The 21,596-nt window shown below is 38.5% G+C and overlaps 1 protein-coding gene across 4 annotated transcripts in view; it reads left to right on the top strand.

Annotated features, from left to right (window-relative positions):
- The window catches only part of DNAH3 (dynein axonemal heavy chain 3), a 150,092-nt gene that overhangs the window by 85,618 nt on the left and 42,878 nt on the right, over window positions 1-21,596 (top strand). For all 4 annotated transcript variants that reach the window (XM_072942725.1, XM_072942724.1, XM_072942726.1 and 1 more), the window contains 5 exons: window positions 841-970; window positions 3,844-4,089; window positions 10,106-10,209; window positions 12,371-12,665; window positions 14,455-14,634. In XM_072942725.1, the coding sequence (XP_072798826.1) occupies window positions 841-970; window positions 3,844-4,089; window positions 10,106-10,209; window positions 12,371-12,665; window positions 14,455-14,634 (955 nt within the window). The remainder of the gene's footprint in view (window positions 1-840; window positions 971-3,843; window positions 4,090-10,105; window positions 10,210-12,370; window positions 12,666-14,454; window positions 14,635-21,596) is intronic.

Genomic DNA, 21,596 nt, shown 5'->3' with positions numbered 1-21,596 from the left:
CCCTCAGACTGTAAACCACAAGTTGTTGTCTATCTTATTCATCATTTATTCTTAGCATCAACTACGCTATGTTTACCAGATGCAAAATAAATATTTGCTGACTAAATGACCATACCACACATCCATGTACTCACGTATAGTCATCTATACATATACATACATCTGTCCATTCATATATGTACACATACCCACGTATAACCACCTATCGGTGTATTTTAGTGATGACCTGCCTACTTAAAAAAAAAAGATAAGGTAACTTACAATGAGAGTCACAAATAAAAGTATAACAGAAATGAAAAAAAAACACTAAAATAAGAGGAGAAAGTGATTCAAGTAATTTTTTAAGAGTAAATGGGGGTGGGAAGCAGAGACAAGACCCAAGAATCATCATACTCACCCATAAGTATGTACGTACACGCCTATGGGGAATTACTGAAAAGGAGCCCAAAACTTCCTATGGCCACTTTCTATAGGAGTTCTGCCTTATAAATGCCAGTCAGTCATTTGCAAATCTGTTGTTTAGAATTCCTAACTTTTTTTATAGAACTAAAGTCAGTGGCTGGGTCCTAAAACTATTTCATGCATCCTGTAGCTAATCCATAGCAGCTCCAAGCTTCTTAGCTCACTGGAATGAGACAGGTGGGGATGGCCGGTGGGCTGCGCAGTCTGTTAAATAGGAAACAGGGGCAGGGGTCTTGGTGCCTATGGACTTTCCTTAATATACCAAGACTCAAAAATAATCAGCAGTCTGAACAACATCTTCAGCCTCCTCAAGGTGTACCAAGCTCTTGGTCTTAAACACACTTTTTGATAACATCAAATCTCACTTTCTACTCTCAGGTCAATGATATGTTCATGTGGCTTATCCAGCCCTGCCTGGAATTTATTCGACTTCAGTGTAAATTTGTGGTCCAAACATCTCCCATCCACCTTGCCTTCTCAATGATGAGACTGTACTCCTCTCTGCTGGGTAAGTACTACCCTGCTATTCTTAAGCCAGGTGAAGGTCTAGTGTACCTTGGCTGTTTCTTCTGCTCCCACCTCTATTATTCGCACCATGAGCTACAGTGAGATCAGCATTATGGTCTAGAACAAGCAAACCCTTTGAGTGTAGATAGTGGAGTTTGGTGAAGAGCCCATATATTTTGGCTTGATCTTGCATTGACTTCCTGGGTATTCGTGTGCAAATTGGCCCATTCTTCCTCTGTCTTAGATTCCTCATCCACACAATTGGAGTGATAATTCCTGTTCCTCTTTACCTAACAGGGATATTCTGGAGAAGAACGTATTTAGATAATACATATGAATGTATGTCAGAAGAAAAGATTCTGAAAAGAATAAAATAGGAAGTTTTCCCATGTTAAGGAAACGTATACTACAAAATGTGAACTCACAAAACACATATATACACTACAAGAATTACATCACATTAGTCTCCAAAACTAGGGAACTTCCCCAGGACATGGAGAACCATTGGTTTAAATGAATTGTTGAAATAAATGCCCTGGAGAAGTGCTCTATAACATTTCACACCAATCAAATTTCACTGAATTCTACTGGAAATGACAAAAGATGAGTCCATTGGAGAACTTTTATTGGGTGCCATTTCTTTTTCAAGATCACGCATAGCTCAAACTCAAGATGGATCTTCTTACTAGTTCTGCTACATATTTTGAACAAGTTCTGCTACATATTTCTGAACATATTTTCTCAGCCCATCTCTCCCAAAGGCATTATAGGTAGGTGTAGATTTTTTTTTTAAGTAACATGAGAAACAGTTGAGTGGAGAATTTCTTTAGCTAAATATTTTTTGATTTTCTAAAATTAAAATTACAAACAATATTTTTAGAAGCACAGTACTTGCGTGCAATATTATTGCTAACGGATCGTGAGACCCCCTATGTTAGGAAGCCCACCAAAGCGTGGGTCCTGGCGGCTGGCTGTGAAAGAATTTGCACCAGAGGCAGAGGGACAAAGTGAACAGCTGCTTTACTGCTCAGAAGGGGAATAGGAAAGAAAGCACTCAGGTGGGGAGTTGTTAGCCAAGATGGTCAGTGGAGACAGCACCAGCTTCAGGTCAGGCCATGTGGACTTTTATTAGAAGCTTCTGCCATCATGTCCTCCATCCAGGTGTGCTGGAGCCAGTCGCCTTTTCTTCCCCCATCCTTGTATGGGCTTTTCTGGTTGCTGTCATGGCATCACCAGCTGTCGTGGGTGTGCCACTTAGCATGCTAATACATTAATTAAAATGACTGTATAAGGAGCACGAGGTCCCCTGGAAGTCAGATCCTCTGCCATCTTGAGCCTCATTGGTTCAAACCAGTTCTTGTGTCTTCTCTCTAAGGCTACCTCCTGAGGCTTAGATTAGAGTAACTGGTTTCTATTCAAGGGGAGGGGGGCTGACCTTTAATATGGTGAGATATGTCCCCTCTAAGTCTACTTTCTGGACAGTTTTTATCATAAATGGATGTTGACGTTTTTCAAGAGGTTGTTCTGCTTCTATTGAGATGTTCTTATGTTTTTATTCTTTAGTTTGTTAATGTGGTGTATTGCATTGATTGATTTGCAGATATTGAAAAATCCTTGCATCTGGGAAAAATCCAACTTAATGGTGAAGAGTCCTTTTAATGTATTATTGGATTCAGTTTGCTAATATTTTATTGAGGATATTTGCATCAATGTTCATAGGTGATATTGGCCTGTAATTTTCTTTTTTTGTGTGATGTCTTTGTCTGGTTTTGGTATCAGGGTGATGCTAGCCTCATAGAATGAGTTTGGAAGTATTTCTTCCTCTGCAATTTATGGAATAGTTTGAGGCAGATAGGTGTTAACTCTTTTCTGAATGTTTGGTAGAATTCACTTGTGAAGCCTGGATTTTTAGTTTGGTTTGGCTGAATATCCAGAATCTATAGAGAACTCAAAATTTAACAACACAAAAACAAATAACCTGATTAAATAATAGGCAAATGACTTAAGTTGGCATTTCTCCAAGGAAGATACACAAATGGCTAATAAGCACATGGTAAGGTGCTCAACATCATAGTTATTAGGAAAACGCAAGTCAAAAACCACAACGAGATAGTACCTCATACCTGTTAGGCTGGATACTATCCAAACAACAACATCAACAACCAAAAAGAACAGGTATGGATGAGGATGTGGAGAAATCAGAACCCTCGTGCACTGCTGGTGGGAGTATGGAAGGGTGCAGTTGCTGTGGAAAATAGTTTGTCAGTTCCTCAAAATTAAACATTGAATTACCATATGACTTGTGGTCATATGAGTCACTTATAGCACTTCTGCTTCCGGGAATAAGCACAAAGGAATTGGAAGTGGGACATAAACAGGTATTGTCCAACCATGTTCACAGCAGCATTATTCACAGTAGCCAAAGTGTGGAAGGAACCCAAGTGTCTATCAGTGAGTGAATGGCTTAAAGTGTAGAATATACAGACTGTGAAATATTATTCAGCCTTAAAAAGGGAAGGAAATTCTGACACATGCTACAACATGGAATAAACCTTGAGGACATTATACTAAGAAAAGTCAGTCAGTCAGAAAAAGACTATGATTTCATCTCTAAGAAATAGTTGTGGATATGAATAGTGGTGATGGTTGCATAACAATATGAATGTATTTAATAGCACTGAACTTTACAATGGTTAAGATGGCATATCTTACCACAATAAAAAAAATTTTAATGTATGTGGATAAAGGATCTGGCAGATGGTGGCCACTCAGCCAGTATCAGTCTGCTCCCCAGGCCCCTCACAGACAAAACTACTCAACTTATGTCTGTTGCACTCTGCAGCTTTTCCTGAGATTCCTTTTTCTTGCTTTCAGATGAAATCAGGGAAACAGAAGAGGAGGAAAGTGAATTATTTGAAGGCTTGACAAACCAACAGATCTTCCTCTGGCTGCAAGGTCTATTCCTCTTTGCCTTGGTGTGGACTGTAGCCGGCACCATCAACACAGACAGCAGAAAGAAATTTGATCTCTTTTTCCGCAACCTGATCATGGGTATGGATGATAACAACCCAAGACCCAAAAGCGTCAAACTCACCAAAAACAACATCTTTCCAGAAAGAGGTAATGTAGTACTTGTTTGTTTTGTCTTACTATAATGGTTTGGATCATACGTTCCAAACCCAACCAAACTGTGTGGCCTGTGGGAGGCCTTTGCAAAAGCCAGGGAAAATTCTGTAGCTTGCCCAAGCGGGTTGGCTTCTTCAGAGCTGGCCATGTGTGTAGAGATGAGTGACCCTGAAGATAGGGTCTTGTGGGTTATTTTAACTATTAGTTTTTACTTATTATTTTTTTTAATGAAGGTACTGAGGATTGAACCCAGGACTTCAAGCATGCTAAGCATGTGCCCTACTACTGAGCTATATCCATCCCTCTTTAACTACTAATTTTTAATCTAGAAAAAGTTGATACAGTTTTTTAAATCACCTTTATAATCGCATGAGTCTAACAGGCCCCAGGCAGAATGAGAAATACAGCCACTTCTTTTTTTCTTAACTCACTTCTAGTCCTGTTCTATGCATTTACACGTGTCATGTCATTGTGATTATTGTATTAATACTTTCTTGAATTTTGTCATTAAAATTAATACTATATTGAAATGTTTATAATGTTTCTACATACGTTATCTTCAGAACGATCACTTTAATGATCTATTCATATTCTCATATGTGTGACATTTACTTTTAAAAGATTGAAAGATGTTTGTGTTCTTTTAAGTAGCTTGTACTGTTTTTTTCTTACACCCAAGTAATCCATTACATAAAATTTAAAAAATACAGAGAAAGGAATAAAAGAAAATAAATATCAATGGTAATCCTATAATTTAGAAATAATCATTTTTTATATTTCTTCTTTTTTTTCTGTATTTCTCTAACAAAAAGGGGATCATACTGTATGTACATTCCAAGTAGTTTTACCTTTTTTATTATAAAAGAAGGTATAGGAAAGGCCATAATAGAACTTCCTGGGGTAATAGTGTATATATTGAGAGAGATTTGGGTTACATGGTTACAAGCATTTGTCAGATTCGTCAGTGATTGAACAGAAGACTTGTGTGTTTCATTGTATGCAAATTTTGTATCAAAAGGAAAACTGTAAATATTGAACAATTAATGATATACGTGCTAAAGTATTTATGAGGAAGTGTCTGTTTACTTTGCAATGTGTCAAAAAATAAGATGCCTTAATGGATGGATAGAGGGATGAACACATACTGTCTTTTCCCTTGTGGTTTGATGACTATCTTCAGTGTTATGTTTGAATTCCTTTTTCTTTTTGTGTGTCTATCTATTATATGTTTTTGGTCTGTGGTTACCATGAGGATTTTATATGGATATATATATATGTATATACTCACATATATATGTATGTTATTGTTTTAGGGTGCTGATCTCTTTACACCAAATGCATTTTATAAGCCCTGCATTTGTCCTGTCCTCCCCTCAGAATTACCATTTTTGACATCATATTTTACATCTAATTGTTTTGTGTATCCCTAACTGCTTATTGTGAATATAGACAATTTAACTGCTTTTGTCTTTTAACCTCTCAACCTCCCCCCTCAAAAAAACTTGTCTTTGTTTTATACAGATTTTTCATTTTAATATGATTCACCCACAACTTCAATTATGCTTTTACTGCCTCGAGTGATTTTAATTCTTCTGTTGTATCTTTTGTTTCTTTGCTATCCTTTTTTAGTGGATGATTAAAAGCACAGGCCATGAAGTCAAACTGTCAGGGCTTGAATCCTGGCTCCAATTATTTACTGGTTAGGGGATCTTGAGCAAATTCATTAACCTCTCTCAGTTTCCTCAATTACAAAATGAGAGCAATAATAATAGTATGCATTCATGCTATTCTTGTAAGAATTAAATGAGTTAACACTTGTAAAAACTCTTAGAATAAAGCATGTTACACAGAAAGCGTTAGATAAACATTAGCAATTTTTATTGCTGTCCACCTCATTATCATCTCTTTTAGCTCATCCATCTCCCTTTTTTTAATCTCATCTTGCCTTTTCATTTAAGCCTGTTTTCTCTTTATGGCTTTCTGTTCCCATTTCATGAAAAAAAATGATACCTTTTTTGCACTCTATTTAGGATACCAAACGGTTTCCTGAAATTTGGTTATGAGTCCTGCATTAAACCAGGTTCAGAAGTATATGCTTCAGGTGTAATCTCCAGATTATATTCTTCTACATGGCAATATATTTTCCCAGGTTCCATGTGTTGTTTTCTGCTTCCCCCATTCTTCACGATCAATCTGTCAATGCTCTGTGTCAGCAAATTAGTACATGAAGTGCCTTTGACCCCATTCTTGGTCCACTTTGTAACAATGTCTTTCAGCTGGGCAGCTAATGATGGGCACAGCTTCCACTCATTTTCTAGGTAACTCTGCCCTACAGCATCTCCCAACTACTGTGATGGACTTGTCTTATTTCTCCACATCCTATTCAACTGATGCAGTATAAGAAAAACCGTAATTTCCAGCATATACTGCAGTCTAGTTTCTTCATATATCTTCTTTTGCAACAACTACTCTACTTAAAAGTAGGTTTGGTTCTGAATAAGCTGTTCGTAAGAGTAGAATGACACGTTACAAGTGATTGATGTGAACATATCCATGGAAGGTTAAGCTTTACTTCTGTCTCCATGGTAATCATACACCTTTCTTCCTGCTGGTTTTCAAAATTCTCACTACTTTTGGACATGATCAGGGCAAATAATATTCATAACTCCGCCCTTAAAAATAAACCCAAATTCTGTAAACTCTACTTTAGAGTCAGGAACAACGAGATGGGCAAGATCCAATGATCACCTAATGCCATCTGTTGGAGGCAGCTTTTTTATTTGTTTCATCTGTGAACATTCCAAAAAAGGGACATTTCTCAACAGAGGGGTGACTGTGGCTCTTTACTTTGGAAGACTATACCTCGCTGAATTTAAGATGCCACTACTGTCTCCTTACTCATTGTGGTCTGGGACCCTGCTGCCCGTATCAGCTGTAGGAAGATGGCCTGGTGAGACAAGGATGAGAAAGAAATGAGACAGTTCTCCCAGAGTGGCACCTGGCATGGCGAAGAAACAGCTGCCTGATTTTCTGTGTGGGGATGTCACCTGCGTCTCTGCATCTCAGAGGGGCCATTAGGCGTATACCCAGAGGACTCTGTTGCACTTTCTCATGCAGTCTCTTGAGATAAAATTTCTCAATCCAGCTCATCCACTATCTGGTTGGAGGACATTCTGCCCAGATTCTTTCAGCCTTTGTTTTCAGTGACATCATTCCACTTCTTTCTCTTGTGCTTTCATAAGTATTTCAGTAGGAAATTACAAAGCTGTTAGCCAGAACCCATTTGAGTCCGAAGATATATTTTAAGTGCCAAGTGTGAGTTCTTTTTATGTAACAACTTTATTGAGGTATAATTTACATACCATAAAATCCACTCGTTTAAGGAAACAAATCAGTGGGTTTTAGTAAATTTACCTAGTTGTGCAACTGTCTGATCCAATTTTAGAATGTTGGAACATTAGAACAAATTTAGAACAGTCATCATCCCCAAAAGCTCCTTCATGCCCATTTTCAATTAATCTCTGTTTCCATCGTCAGCCCCAGGCAACCACTCATCTGCTCTCTAGAGATTTGCCTTTTCTGGACATTTCAAATGCATGGAATCATATAGTATATGGCCTCATGTATCTGGCTTGGATTATACTTTCTTATTATCATCTTAAAAAGTTTAAAATGCCTTTCTAGCCTTTCCACAAAGGTTAACGTTTTCATGGTGAGAGCTCCAGAGAGGTCTTCTCTAACCTCATGGGGCATTTCTTCCTGGGCTTTTCATGATGTAGGAGCCAGGGTGGGTAATGGATCTCTCAAGTAAGTGCTGAAGGAACTGCGCCAGGGAGCACACACTAAGGAAAGCAGATGGTCCTTTGGGGGATTCTTTCAAGGTTGGGTTCACATCATCTGACATTGACCTATATTTGTCCAGGAAGTGCTAAATGTCCCTTCATTCACCCATTCATTTTGTGTCCTTTGAAAAGCCACTCACTTCTCTGTTGAAGTTTTCCCTTATTCTCCCAAATGAAGGAGAGGAAAACAGAGCTGGGGCAGAGGATGGCCAGAAGTGATGAGAATTAATTTGTCTTCCTGGTTTTCTGCTATCCTCCCCACTCCACCCCTGCACCTGGACCAGAGTTAATATCACAGTGCAGAGAGAATGGAAGCACCACTCTGATGAGGATCAGAGAGACCCGGACATAGATGTTCTCAAGTACCTCTCTGTGTGCCCACAGCAATGCTAAATCTCTGGCACATGTATCTCATTCACGTTCCACACAGAATCCTCTAAGCTTGATGTAAAATCAGGCCCATTTTACAGATATGCAAATAGTAATCTTGGCCAAGAGCACAGAGCCATAAATCCACTTCTACTCAGTTGGACCTTCTCTCTTTGGACTAAATGTTCCTGTATCAAGCCACACATTTGCTCTAGCTAATAACATCAGCAAGGAAAGGGGATACATACTCTTCTGAATCATGCTTTTTGTGTCTCCTTTTTTATTGTAGAAACAATTCAATTCTATTAAATAAAAATGATCAAAAAATATTTCTTTGTTTGTACCACCCTGTCACAAGTATTTTAGTTTTCAAAAAATCGTCCTGTCTTGTCCATCTGCATTCATCTCTTCACATAGTTGTCATATGGTATCTATTCCATTTTTTATTCTTCTATTTTAAAATGCCACCATTTCTTAAATGCATTTTCCTATGTCAGAACTTAGTTTTTGTGACTGTCATTTTAACGACTGCAAAAATATCCTATTCATCTTATAAGACAAAATTTTGACTGGTCTTCTAATGTGGGACATTTAAATTATTTCCAATTTTTTTGCTATCACAGATGGTGCTGCATACTCACATTTAGAGATTATTTTCATTGTGAATTATTTCCTTGTGATAAATCCCCAGAATGGGATTTCTGACTTAGACTAGAGAACATTTTTATAGCTCTGTAAGCATAATGCCAGATTGCTTTCTAAAAGCGTTGTACCAAATTGACTCCTAGGTAAAACTGCAGTGACGTAGGATAACAGAAGCTCTCTCCTTTAATACCTAATAAAATGAACAACAACAATCACAAAAATGTAAGCCTAAAAATTCTCCAGCAGTAACTTAAAAAAAAAAGTTTATAGCCTGATTCTTTAAACATTGAAAAGTAGTGGACTGGTGGAGAAACAAAAGACCTGTGCATCTCTCAGCCCAGAATGTGCAACCCCGTGGTCCTTCTAAAAGTGATGCTGAGAGGACAGAGGATGAGTTGTCAAAATTCTGAGCGTTCTCACTAGTAATCACCAGTGTGGAGAAAAGCAGACTACAGTGATGACTGGACAGCAACAAAAAAAGTCTGAGAGAAACCCTTGAACGTGAAACCCCTGCATGGGGTCGTGTAGGACCTTATTAGCAGTGGGAGAAACTACCAGGTATGCACCTTCTAGAGCTCCACACTGCGTGGGGGAATGTGAGCGGAATCTTCCAGGAGTGGAGCATGTCTCTGTCTGGAGTGGGATGGAACCATGGTTCAGGAAAACTGGCCAAATTTTAGAAAGAGAGTCCAAATATATATATTAATATAAATCATATGTATTTATACACAAAGTGCATGCATGATACATAATATCAAATGATCCCACTCTTATAGAATCCTTTCTTTCACCTGCTGGTCCTTCCATCTTCAATGTGTCTGTGTGCCTCGAAGAGGGCTGGAAGGAATGCCATCAAAAGTTACCTCCGGATGGGAGATTCACAGTGATCTGTTGCCTTCCTTTTTGGTTCTTTTCAATACTCCCTGTTTACATCATTAAAAATAATTATTTGTATAATTAGCATGTATAATCTTCATACACGTAATGAAGTCATTACTCTTTAAAAGGTGTTGTTCCAGCTTATACAGTGACACAACCATGCGAGTACTAGCAGTTGCACCTTTCAGATGCCTATGGCTGAGGTAGTTAAACACTTCAGTGTGAAAGGTAAACCCCTGATGTGCTAATAGCCTGTTCTGTTTCTTTGGGTCCAGGAAGCATCTATGACTTTTATTTCCTCAAGCAAGGTGGCGGACATTGGTACACGTGGACGGAGTATATTACCAAAGAAGAGGAAACTATCCCAGCAAATGCGAAGGTAAAGGAGACTTTCTGGTCATGGAACTTTGGTGATGACCAAAGATTCTCTGAGGTGGAGGGGCTAACATCAGGTATGTGTTAGCATTTTTAAGAACTTTCTTTAGAAAAATGTTCAAACCGGAGCTGGATTCAGCCCTCAAATTCCTGGACGTTAGAGTCAGAGAGACCCAGATTCCTTACTCAGCCTTCATGCTCTCTGCCTCAGTTTACTCACCTTCGCAATAGCAGAAAAAAGCTTAAAGGTTGGTTGCAAGGACTGAAGACAATCTACATGAATTTGTGGCACACATTGAGTGGTAGGTCAATGCCATAGCTATTCTGATTGTTGTCATTGTCAATAATGCCAGGTGGCCATCAGTCCACCTCTCAAGACATCTCAGCTGGGAAGGAGCCTTGCCTTTTCTTCAAAGTCCCCAGAGAAAAATTCCCTTCATCAGAACTCTCAGAAAAACGGGTACTGATTAATAGTTTCACCTACCCCTGCTCATTTCCTTGTGGAAGATTTTTCCAGATGGGGACTTTTAATGCCTCTATTGCAGTAGGTAGTAGACATAATTTATCTTTCCGGGAGTGACTGTAGATTGTTCAGACCCCAGGTAGAGTAGTAGATGGTGGATGGGAAAGTGGAAATACTGACAACCAAGTCAGACACCAGACAGGACCGCAGCTGCTTGTGAAAAGTGGGCAATAAGCAGGCGTGAGCGTGGGCTGAGTTCAGGACACACCCTGAAGGCTGTGTTGTGAAGCCCAGCACGGAGACCATAAACTTTAATTCTCCTTAAAGAGCTTAGTCACCTGAACTCCAGGGGTTTGAAGTCTTGCTGGATTCATACACGTAAGAGTCCGTTGCAGAGAATATTTTAGTTCTGCTGGGAATTTTTCCTTTGTCAAACAATTGTTCTAGCCCCTGAAAATAAAAATCTATGAAGCCCAACTTGCTTTAAATTCCCAGTCTTGGTAGCAAAACAAACATCTAGCACCTAGTTCTGCATTTAGCATCACTTTACTGGCCACGTGGCTTTGGACAAGTTAGCCAGCAATCTTCCAGTCTCAGTTTTTTCATCTGAAAAAGTGAGCTAATAATACTCTTGCCTCAGAGGGTTATTGGGAAGACTGCAGGGGATATTACAGGCAAAGCATTCATAGCTCAATACCTGCTCTCTTCCTCGCCACTTCACTTCCTTTGTCCTTTTTCTCCCTTTCCTTTGATCAAATTATTTACCAGGAAGAGCCAAGCCTTTGTCTACCAGTATGCACAGGGCCACCATATTTCAGAGTCTCTGTTGGTGCCATTTGCATTATAGTCTAGCTTTGCTTTAGGGGCACCATTTACATAAACCACGGTGTGAATGGTGCTCCCTGGAGTTATGCAACACAGTGGCCCCATGTTCACTAGCCTCTTCCAGTCTAGACATATGAGGGAAGTTCCACATACGATATAGATCTTACTGCCTCTTCCTCTGCCCACCATGGAGGAACCAAATGTAGCCAAATGGTTGATGACAGAGTTCAAGATCAGAGGAGCAGAGCTAAGGTAAACTGTTCTACCCAGAGTAACAGGGATTCCAGGAGCCCAAGACTGTTGCAGTTTCCACGTTGGAAAGGGGTTAATAGGAGGAACCGAGAATCTGAGGGTTGGGAAAAGCGGATGAGGAACAAGCACAGGGAATGAGGGTCAAGGGTTGCACCCACCCTCCTTAGACAGGTAGTATAATGGCATATGGGAGGTGGACCTTTCCCAGAGTGAGGCAGACCGGTTGATAGAGAGCGATGGTCTCAGAGGGCAGCAGCTATAGACCCCATCTTTACTATAATTGGTGTTTACACTATGACAGTTCAGTGGTTAAGAATATAGACCTTGGAATCAAACAAGCTGGGATTAAAATCCTTGCATTTCTACTGACTTGCTGTGTTGGCTCTGGACCTCATTTCCAAAACAGGGACAATAATGCCCATCTTTACGTGCATGATCCCATTTAATCTTCAAAACAGCTTATGACCTGGGTGCCATTATTATCCCCATTTCACAGATGAAGAAAGTAAGGCCCCCAGAGGGGGAAAATACTCAAAATCATAAAGATAAATAAGAAATGGAGCTGGATGGTAGGACCCAGCCTCCTGGGCCAGGGGCCAAGACTCACCATGTCTTTGTGGCACAGGTCTCAGAACTCATCATCCCCACAATGGAGACGGCCCGGCAGTCCTTCTTCTTGAAAACCTACCTGGACCATGAGATTCCAGTGTTGTTTGTAGGACCCACAGGCACTGGCAAATCAGTCATCACCAACAACTTCCTTCTCCACCTTCCCAAAAATACCTATCTGCCCAACTGCATCAATTTCTCTGCCAGAACCTCAGCAAGTCAGACCCAGGATATCATCATGTCCAAGCTGGATCGACGACGGAAGGGCCTTTTTGGTCCTCCCGTAGGGAAGAAAGCAGTGGTATTTGTGGGTAAGGCATTGGCCTGGATCTGGGCACACCAGATTTTTCTACTCTAAGCGGCAGCAAAACAGAACCTCCATTTGTAGGGCCACTGTACAGTCCTTTTATTTTTAGGAGATAAAATATTTCTGATTAATATAATTTAGTGTTCCTTCCCTCCCCTTCCTTCCTTCCTTTTTTCCCTCTCCCCCTTCCTTCCTTCCCTCTTTCTTTCCATCCCTCCGTACTTGCTTCATTTCTTCCCTCCTTCCTTGCCTTTCTCCCTTCTTTCATTTTGTTTCCTGTCCTTTCCTTCATTCATTACCAAGTATTTTTAACCATGGACGGTATGCCACGCTTTCAGTAAGTGAGGCATGGTCCAGGCCTTTTTGCCCGAGGGAGGATCCTCGTTTCCCCTGAGATGAAGCTGAGCCCTTGGATCAGGCAAGGTTACTTTGTAGTGAGAAGTAGTTAGGTCCAGAAGGAGGTTGTGGTGTTTGCCCTCTTGCATCTCCAAAAGCAACTCACACTTTGTGATAAGCTCCTATTCCATTATGTGGCAGATAAATATGTTACCAGTAAATGAAGAAATCTAATAGTTGCTAAATAAATATTTGTGAAATAAGCACATTTAATTTTCTCGGAATTTTTACCTGTTTACAAAACACTTCCTCTTTTATTTCTTTTGAGCCTCACCACCCTGTTGAGTTTATTATTACTGTCATTATCACTTTACTAGTCAGTTAATTGAGGCTCCAGAAGGCTAAATTCCCTGTTCAGGGTCAAAAATCTGGAAAATTCTGGAGCCGTGAACCAAAACCAGGTTTCTTGGTGCCAAATACATTATATTTTCTACCCTCTTACTGCTGACTCATGGAATTCTCATTCAGTAATAGTAATGCCTTACTCTTCTGGATTATCTAATTCATGTAATTGGTAGTAAATGTTGCATGTATTTATATCCTTGCCTAGTAACAACAGCTCCTCAAAGGCAGGGATCTTATTTTCTTTTCCCTTTTCTTCCCTTTCCCCTTTCCTCCTACCTGTTCTCCCTTCCTATTTTTATGGTATAACCAAAAGCAGTTTAGGGTTTGCAGCCAAACAGATCAAGGTTCAAATCTTACTTCTTAACCTTTAGCATATTGTGACTTAACTTCTATGACCTTCCGTTCCTCACCTCTAACATAAAGGTAATACTATTTTCCTTATAAAGGCATTATTTGGATTAGGTGAGATATATATTAAACTCCTAAAATGTTGCATGACACCAAACTGGCCATTTAATCAACATTTATTGGAGTTTATTGAGTCTGTGTGCCAGGTCTGAGCAACAAGCTATTGGGGAAAATCAGCCCCTACCCTAGCGGAAATCACAGTCTATTCCGCCATTTTGATTTTGCTCTTCAAAAACCCTAGCCCAGAGCCTTGCTCCCATTGGAGTTCAGATGTTACCTGGTGGTTGATTTACATATCCTGTTGACTGGGAGAAGGACTGTCTTCCTCACCATCATATCCCTAGCAAATAACAAAATATGTAGCACATAGTAGGCAATCTATATATTTTGGTTGACGGAATGGGAAAAAATTAAATGTCTGTTTGTTAATCTGTGCATCCTAAAAGTCATAATACACAGAGATCTCAATGAGGCAGAAGAGCCCAAAACCCAGAAAAACCTCTTCCTTTATTGTAAGAATGTCTACTGGCTGAGCCTTGCCTAGAGTGAGGATGTAACAGTGGGCACTGATTCTCCCTTGGAAGGTTAGTCATCTGCTACCTCCTGTGAGACTTACAATCTGTGGCCATGTCTTCTTTCCTCAGATGACCTCAACATGCCAGCCAAAGAGGTGTATGGAGCCCAGCCCCCCATTGAACTCCTAAGGCAATGGATTGACCACGGTTACTGGTTTGACAAGAAGGACACAAATAGGCTGGACATCGTTGATGTGCTGCTTGTGACAGCCATGGGCCCCCCAGGGGGAGGAAGGAATGACATTACTGGTACGTATGTGAAGGAGAGAGTTCAGTACTCTTCACCCACCCACTACAGAGCCGGACCACCTCCATGGATGGGGGTGCTGGTGCAGAGCATTCTGTCCTGATGGAAGGTGGAGAAAGATGTAGCTTGTAGCCAGAGGGGTTTGAGTTAGCTTCAAGGAGTGGCATTTGTATATCTCATGTTGGAAGTTGTGTGAAATAGGATGGGAAGATGAAAAGAGGATTTGAGGAGTCTTTGGCTAGGTCCTAGAGGAACAGAGAGTCTTGCGTGAAAAGGAGAGTTCATTGTAGCCAGCATGTGCTCCAGGAGGAAGGCTAGATCCAAGGTTCTCAACTAGGTGTGCGTGACAGATTCCCCTGTTGTATGTCTTACAGTTCTTTACCTTGTCAGAGATAAAACACCTAACCCAAAGTGGCATAAGCAAAATAATAATAACAAACAAATAAATATGATTCTCTCCCTGTCATCTAACTCTTCAAGAGTATATTTTTCTTCAGGTGCAACTTGATCCATCCAGGTCTACAGGTATCCATATTTTTATTCTGAGATGCATCCTTGGTTAAGAATCTTAATGCCATTTCCAGACTTAAGATTCTATGACCTTGTTCTCCCCTGTGGCATTTATCTTTCTCATCTCTAAAATAAGGAGAGCAGGGTGATTTTATTTGAGTACACAAACCATCACCTTCTACCATCACCTTCTGCCTAGAGTCCAGGGGTACCTTTGCACTGGGTTTGAATAGAGCAGGACCTCAGGCACTTCACATCTATAAATTCAACACCTCTTCCACTAGTGAGAGGGAAGGGAGCTTGGTATATTCCTTTTCTCTAAGACCTAGCCATTCAATGTTAGAAAATACTTGCAAACTGTCTGATAAGGAGTTAATATACAAAATATGTAAGGAATTCTTACAACTCTAGAAAAACCACAATCTGATTAGAAAATGGGTAGAGAACTTGAATAGACATTTTTTTCCAAAGAAGACATGCAGATGGCCAACAAGCACATGGAAAGATGTTTAACATTGCTAATATTAGAGAAATACAAATCAAAATCACAATGAGCTATCACCTCACACCTGATAGAATGGCTGTTATCAAAAAATCATGCAATAACAAATGCCATTGTGCACTGTTGGTGGGAATGTAAATTGGTGCAGCCACTATGGAGAACAGTAGGGAGGTCCCTCAAAAAATTAAAAATACCACTACGACATGATCCAGCAATCCCACTTCTGGGTATATATCTGAAGAAAATGAAATCACTAACTCAAAGAGGTATCTGCACCCCCATGTTCATCACAGTATTATTCACAATAGGCAAGTCATGGAAACAAAGTGTCCATTGATGGATGAATGGATAAACAAAATGTGAAGTGGGTAAAGAAAATGTGAAATACACAAACACACACACACACACAATGGGCTATTATTCAGCCATAAAAAGGATTAAAATCCTATCTTTTGTGACAACATGAATGGACCTTGAGAACATTTTGTTAAGTGAAATAAGTCAGACAAAGAAAAACAAATACTATATGATATCACTTAACATGTGGAATCTAAAAAAGCCAAACTCATAGAGACAGGAGTAGAATGGTGGTTGCCAGGAGCTAGGAGATGGGGGACATGGGGAGATGTTAGTCAAACGGTTTCCAAATGTAAGGTGAGTAAGTTTTGAGGATCTAATGTACAGCATGGTGTGTCTAGTTAACAACAACAACAAAAAAGGTAATTATGTGGGATGATAGAAGTGCTACTTAACCTTACTGTGTAATCATTTTGCAATATATGTATCAAATCATCCTGTTGTAAACCTTCAGCTTATATATGGTATATGTCAATTATATCTCAGTAAAACTGGAAGGAAAAAGACCTCTTCAAAAGGTTATATTTGTTTCCAGCACGTATCTCAGAAATAGTAATCACTAACATTTGTGCAGCAATTGACAGTTTTTAAGCTTTTTATGTCACAAATATGATACTTGAAACGATTCTATAATAAAGACCAGTGCCCAGAGACTGCCAGGAATGTGTCTGTAGTCAAGTGAAATTAGGTTTACTAATTTGCTGCAGCAAAGTTGTCTGCACAGAATGGAGAAGCATGGGAGTGCTTGGTGAAAGGGAGTTAAATGGACTTGTGCTGGGTAATACGAGGAAAGGCTTACGGAACCAGGCGCTCTATTCTGGATTAGGTACGCTGAGGAAGTGGGGACAATTTGATAAGTGAGTATGTTAATTTTTTTCTAGGAGGCAGGAAGAATGAAGCTGTCACTTGGTAAAGAAGTAGAGTCACTCACATTAGCTAGGGGAGGAAGTTTTCATGGTTGCAGAGCAATCTTCTTTCTATCGTGTTTCATCATAGTTGGTTCAACATCTGATGTTGATATTTAATGAAATTGTGTGCAGTGGAGAACCAACAGCCTAGCTGATAATTGCTAGACCAGCTGCCAGCTATTAGGACTGAGATGGGAAAACAAGCTAAAGACAATATAGCATGGTGGTTGGGAGCGTGGTTTAGCAGAAAATTGATGTGAGTTTAGGTAACATATAATAAGCACTAATAAACATTAAGTACTATTAATATTCTTATCATCAAAAAAGCAAGTGACTTCCTCAAGTTCACACAACTATCAATGGTTCCAGATCAACAATGTATAAAATATTATTCTGGCATTTTTGTTTTTAAAAAGCAAAACTTTTCTATGTCAGTATATAATATAGTGGGGAATACATATGTATGTCTATGTGTATATAGATAGAGAAAGATAAATATGTAAAACTATGGAAATAATTTTGTGAAAATGGCAGCAACTGTGGCAGAATCATTTTTGTCTCTTTCCAAATTCCTAGAGCAACTAGATAGCAAAAGTCTATAAACAACGTTTACAAAAAAACTAGTTGGCAGAGTGTTCCCCACATATTCCAAAGTGTAATTGGTGGGAACAAACCACTGGCAGCTGCAAGACCCACATGTTATCTGCATCTGTGCAGGAGAAAGCAGAGGCAAATATTGAGATGTCTAACAGAACTGAGAGTGGTGGAACCCAAAAGTAGCCAACAGACATTCACTGGTGAGTGTGGCAGCCAATTTGAGAACACAAGCTGAGGTTGGCGGGACTTCTGCCTACTCAAATAACAAGCACAGTGAACCTGCAGGGAGCCCTGAGGGGCTACAGCAGTGTTGCCAACCATGATTTCTCAAAACTAACCAAGTCTCCTAACTGAAGAGAAACTGCTGGAAGTTGAATCAGAATTGAGCAAGTTAAGATCACTAGAAACAATGGAAAGAGAAGGTCACTATGTTTTTTGAACACTTAAAAAATCGGAAAAGGGAACTTTGTGGGGTTAGAAAAGTCATCTGAGTCAAGTCTGCTTCTAATTTCATACATAAAAATGAGCAAAGAAAAAGTACTGAGGTCATGTTTCATAAAAAATTAATGTAAGAAGAAAGAGAATAAAGAGCAGAAAAACACGTACTTCAAAAGCACAACAAAAAGACATACTTAAAATACTTTATTCAAAATAATCTGAAAGGCACTGATGAGATGATGCAAGACAGTAAAGAACGGCATACATCAGAACTGGAAAAACTTAGAATTTCAATGAGGGAACTCAAGAGTTAGGGGGTAGGGAAGTGCCTTAAAAATGAAGCCAAAACTAAAAGGAATGCAAAATAGGATAGCATCAATAATGCCTTGAGAAATTTTAAAACAATAGAAGGAAATTTTTTGAAATGAGAAAAGAAATGAAGACACAAGCTACAACATGAATGAACCTTAGAGACATTATGTTAGTGAAATAAGTCAGTTATAAAAGAACAAATATTGTATAATTCCACTTATATAAGTGGATACTTATATAAGTATCTATATAGGATACTCAAGTTCATAGAGACAGAAAGTTGCCACAGTCTAGAATTAGAGGGAAATGGGGAGTTACTGTTTAATGAGTTTCCGTTACAGCAGGTGCAAACGTTTTGGAGATGGGAGTAGTGATGGTTGCACAACAGTGTGAATGTGCTTGATGCCACTATACTGTATACTTAAAATTGGCTAAAATGAGGGAGGAGGGTATAACTCACTGGTATAGAGTGTGTTTAGCATGTACAGGGTCCTGGGTTCAATCCCTGGTAACTCCCCTAAAAATAATAACTAAATAAACCTAATTATCTCCCCACCAAAAATAAAAATAAATAAATTTTTAAATGGCTGAAGTGGTAAGTTTTATATTATGAATATTTTTATCACAATAAAAGAGATTTTTAAAGAAATGAAGAAAAGAATTAAAAGGTTTGAGTGAAAGTAACCAATATTAAAGTTAGGCAGAGAAAATCCAACCTACAACTAATAGGAGAGTCTGAAGAAGAAAACCAAAGTTTCTTCAAAGAAAAAAATAAAACAAATAATAAAAGCTATAAGTAAATAAAATACTCCTGAAAAGAAAATGTTTTTTGAAAATTATATATTGGAAGAGTATATTGTCACAACATTGTAAGCTGACTATACTTCAACAAAAATATATTTTTTAAAAAAGAGTATATTGTGTAGCTAAGAATGCAGACTGAAAAATGATCATTATCAAGATATACACTAGTGAAATGACTGGACTTTAAAGAAAAAGAGGTAAAAAGTGCACATGACTTAGAAATAAAATTAGATCATCTTAAGAATTTCAACTGTAACACTTTATGCTAGAGAAGATGGAATAACATATTTAAGATACTTGAGGAAATAATATTGTCAACAAAGCTGACCTTCAAGTATAAAAGGAAAACTTATCAACATGCAAGAAGTCAAAGACTTATTTTCATAAGCCTTCTCTCAGGAATCTACTAGAAAATGGATTTCACACAGTCAAAATGACTATAAAGAGATCAACATAACAACTGTAGTGAGCACTAAATAGGTGGTTATTTGTTGAACTAAGACTAAATGGGAGAGATTATAGTATGTAAAGGCTTTATGATCTGATAATGTAGATATAGAACAATTGAAAATGGAGGAAATAGGAGAAAATAATTGCAAATGATGCAACACAAGGGATTGATTTCCAAAATATACAAGCAGCTTACTCAGCTTAATATCAAAAAAACAAACAACCCAATAAAAAATGGGCCGAAGATCTAAATAGACATTTCTGCAAAGAATACATTTCTGCTCATGAAAAGATTCTCAACATCACTAAGTATGAGAGAAATGCAAATCAAAACTACAATGAGATAATCACCTCACGCTGGCCAGAATGGCCATTCTTAAAATGTCTACAAATAATAAATGCTGGAGAGAGTCTGGAGAAAAGGGAACCCTTCTGCACTGTTGGTGAGAATGTAATTTGGTGCAGCTGCTATGGATAGATCAAAGTGTGGAGATTCCTTAAAAAACTAAAAATTGAGTTACCATATGATCCAACAATCCCACTCCTGGGCATAAATCCAGAGAAACCTCTAATTCAAAAGATACATGCAACCCAGTGTTCATAGCATCATTTTTTTTACAATAGCCGGGACAGGGGAGCAACCTAAATGTCCACCAACAGATTACTGGATGAAGAAGTTGTGGTATATATACACAATGGAATATTACTCAGCCATAATAAGGGATGAATAATGCCATTTTCAGCAATATGGATGGACCTAGAGATTATCTTACTAAGTGAAGTAAGTCAGATTAAGACAGGTATCATATGATAACACTTAAATGTGGAATCTAAAAAAGTGATACAACCAAACTTGTTTACAAAACAAAGAGACTCACAGACATAGAAAACAAACTTATGGTTACCAAGGGGGAAGGAGAGGAGGGAGGGATAAATTGGGAGTTTGGGATTGGCAGACACTAACTACTATGTACAGAATAGATAAACAACAGGGTCATACTGTATAGCACAGGGAACTATATACAATGGCTTGTAGTAACCCATAATGAAAAAGTATATATATATATGTATCTGAATCGCTATGCTGTATACCAGATACTAATATAACATTGTAAATCAACTATACTTCAATAAAAAATGGGGAAAAAAGGAAAATGAAGGGGGATAAAGATAGCTTGTACAAAAAGTTTTAAACTTTTCAGTTATTGTAATTGGTGGTGGTAGTATATTATTCTGAGAGTGCTGTATGTATAAAGTAGGATTCTATGAATCACTGCTTAGAAAGTTCTATTTCTACTGTCCCTCGTGTCCTTGAGAACCAGTGTGTAAAAAAGGAAATCAAGATGTGGTATAGAAGAAGCTAAGTAAAGCCCTGAAATCATAAATTTGAAATATCAGTACTCACTCCTAATGTGAACTGGTGTACCAAGTCTAGAAAGTAATAACTAACTTATTAACAATTATTAGCAGCCAGAATGTGGTCTTGAAATCCAATTTCCTGCTAAAAGAAACCAAGCTTCTTGGAGAAATGGCTGGTTGCACGTCTGGGGCAGGAAATGTGCAAGATATGTCTGTAACGTCTTCATATATCCAATAATGAGAAAGCTTTCAAAGACTAAAGAGTCATGTCAAAAGCTTTTAGTTGACAACACAAGGAGGCTCTACTGGCCAAAAATGGGGAAATTTGAGATTCTACAATGAGAGTAATCTAAATATATTGAAATTTATCAAGATGTACTTAAATCCATGAATCAGACAATCATAGCTGGTCATCTTCAAATGATAATAAGAAACCAACTCATTATCTTGAAAACTTGATAAATAAATGGAAAAAATCAAGCATTTATTTTGACTTTCTTATATGAAGTGTATCATTTTATAAGCAAATAGTAGATGAGAAGTGTCCCTTTATAAAAATACGTATAATATTTTAATCAACTAATAACTAATATATAAAAAAGAAATGATAGAATCAGAATATCACCATTTTTGCAAATCTTACTGAATTAATGAATCTAGCCATTGAGAATCAGTAGCTACCAACATCACAAAGGGACAGACATCACCATGTGCCTCCTGGTGAAGG

This window comes from Vicugna pacos, chromosome 18 (assembly GCF_048564905.1).
Source record: "Vicugna pacos chromosome 18, VicPac4, whole genome shotgun sequence".
Lineage (NCBI taxonomy): Eukaryota > Metazoa > Chordata > Mammalia > Artiodactyla > Camelidae > Vicugna > Vicugna pacos.
This window is presented reverse-complemented; position numbering and strand designations above follow the sequence as displayed.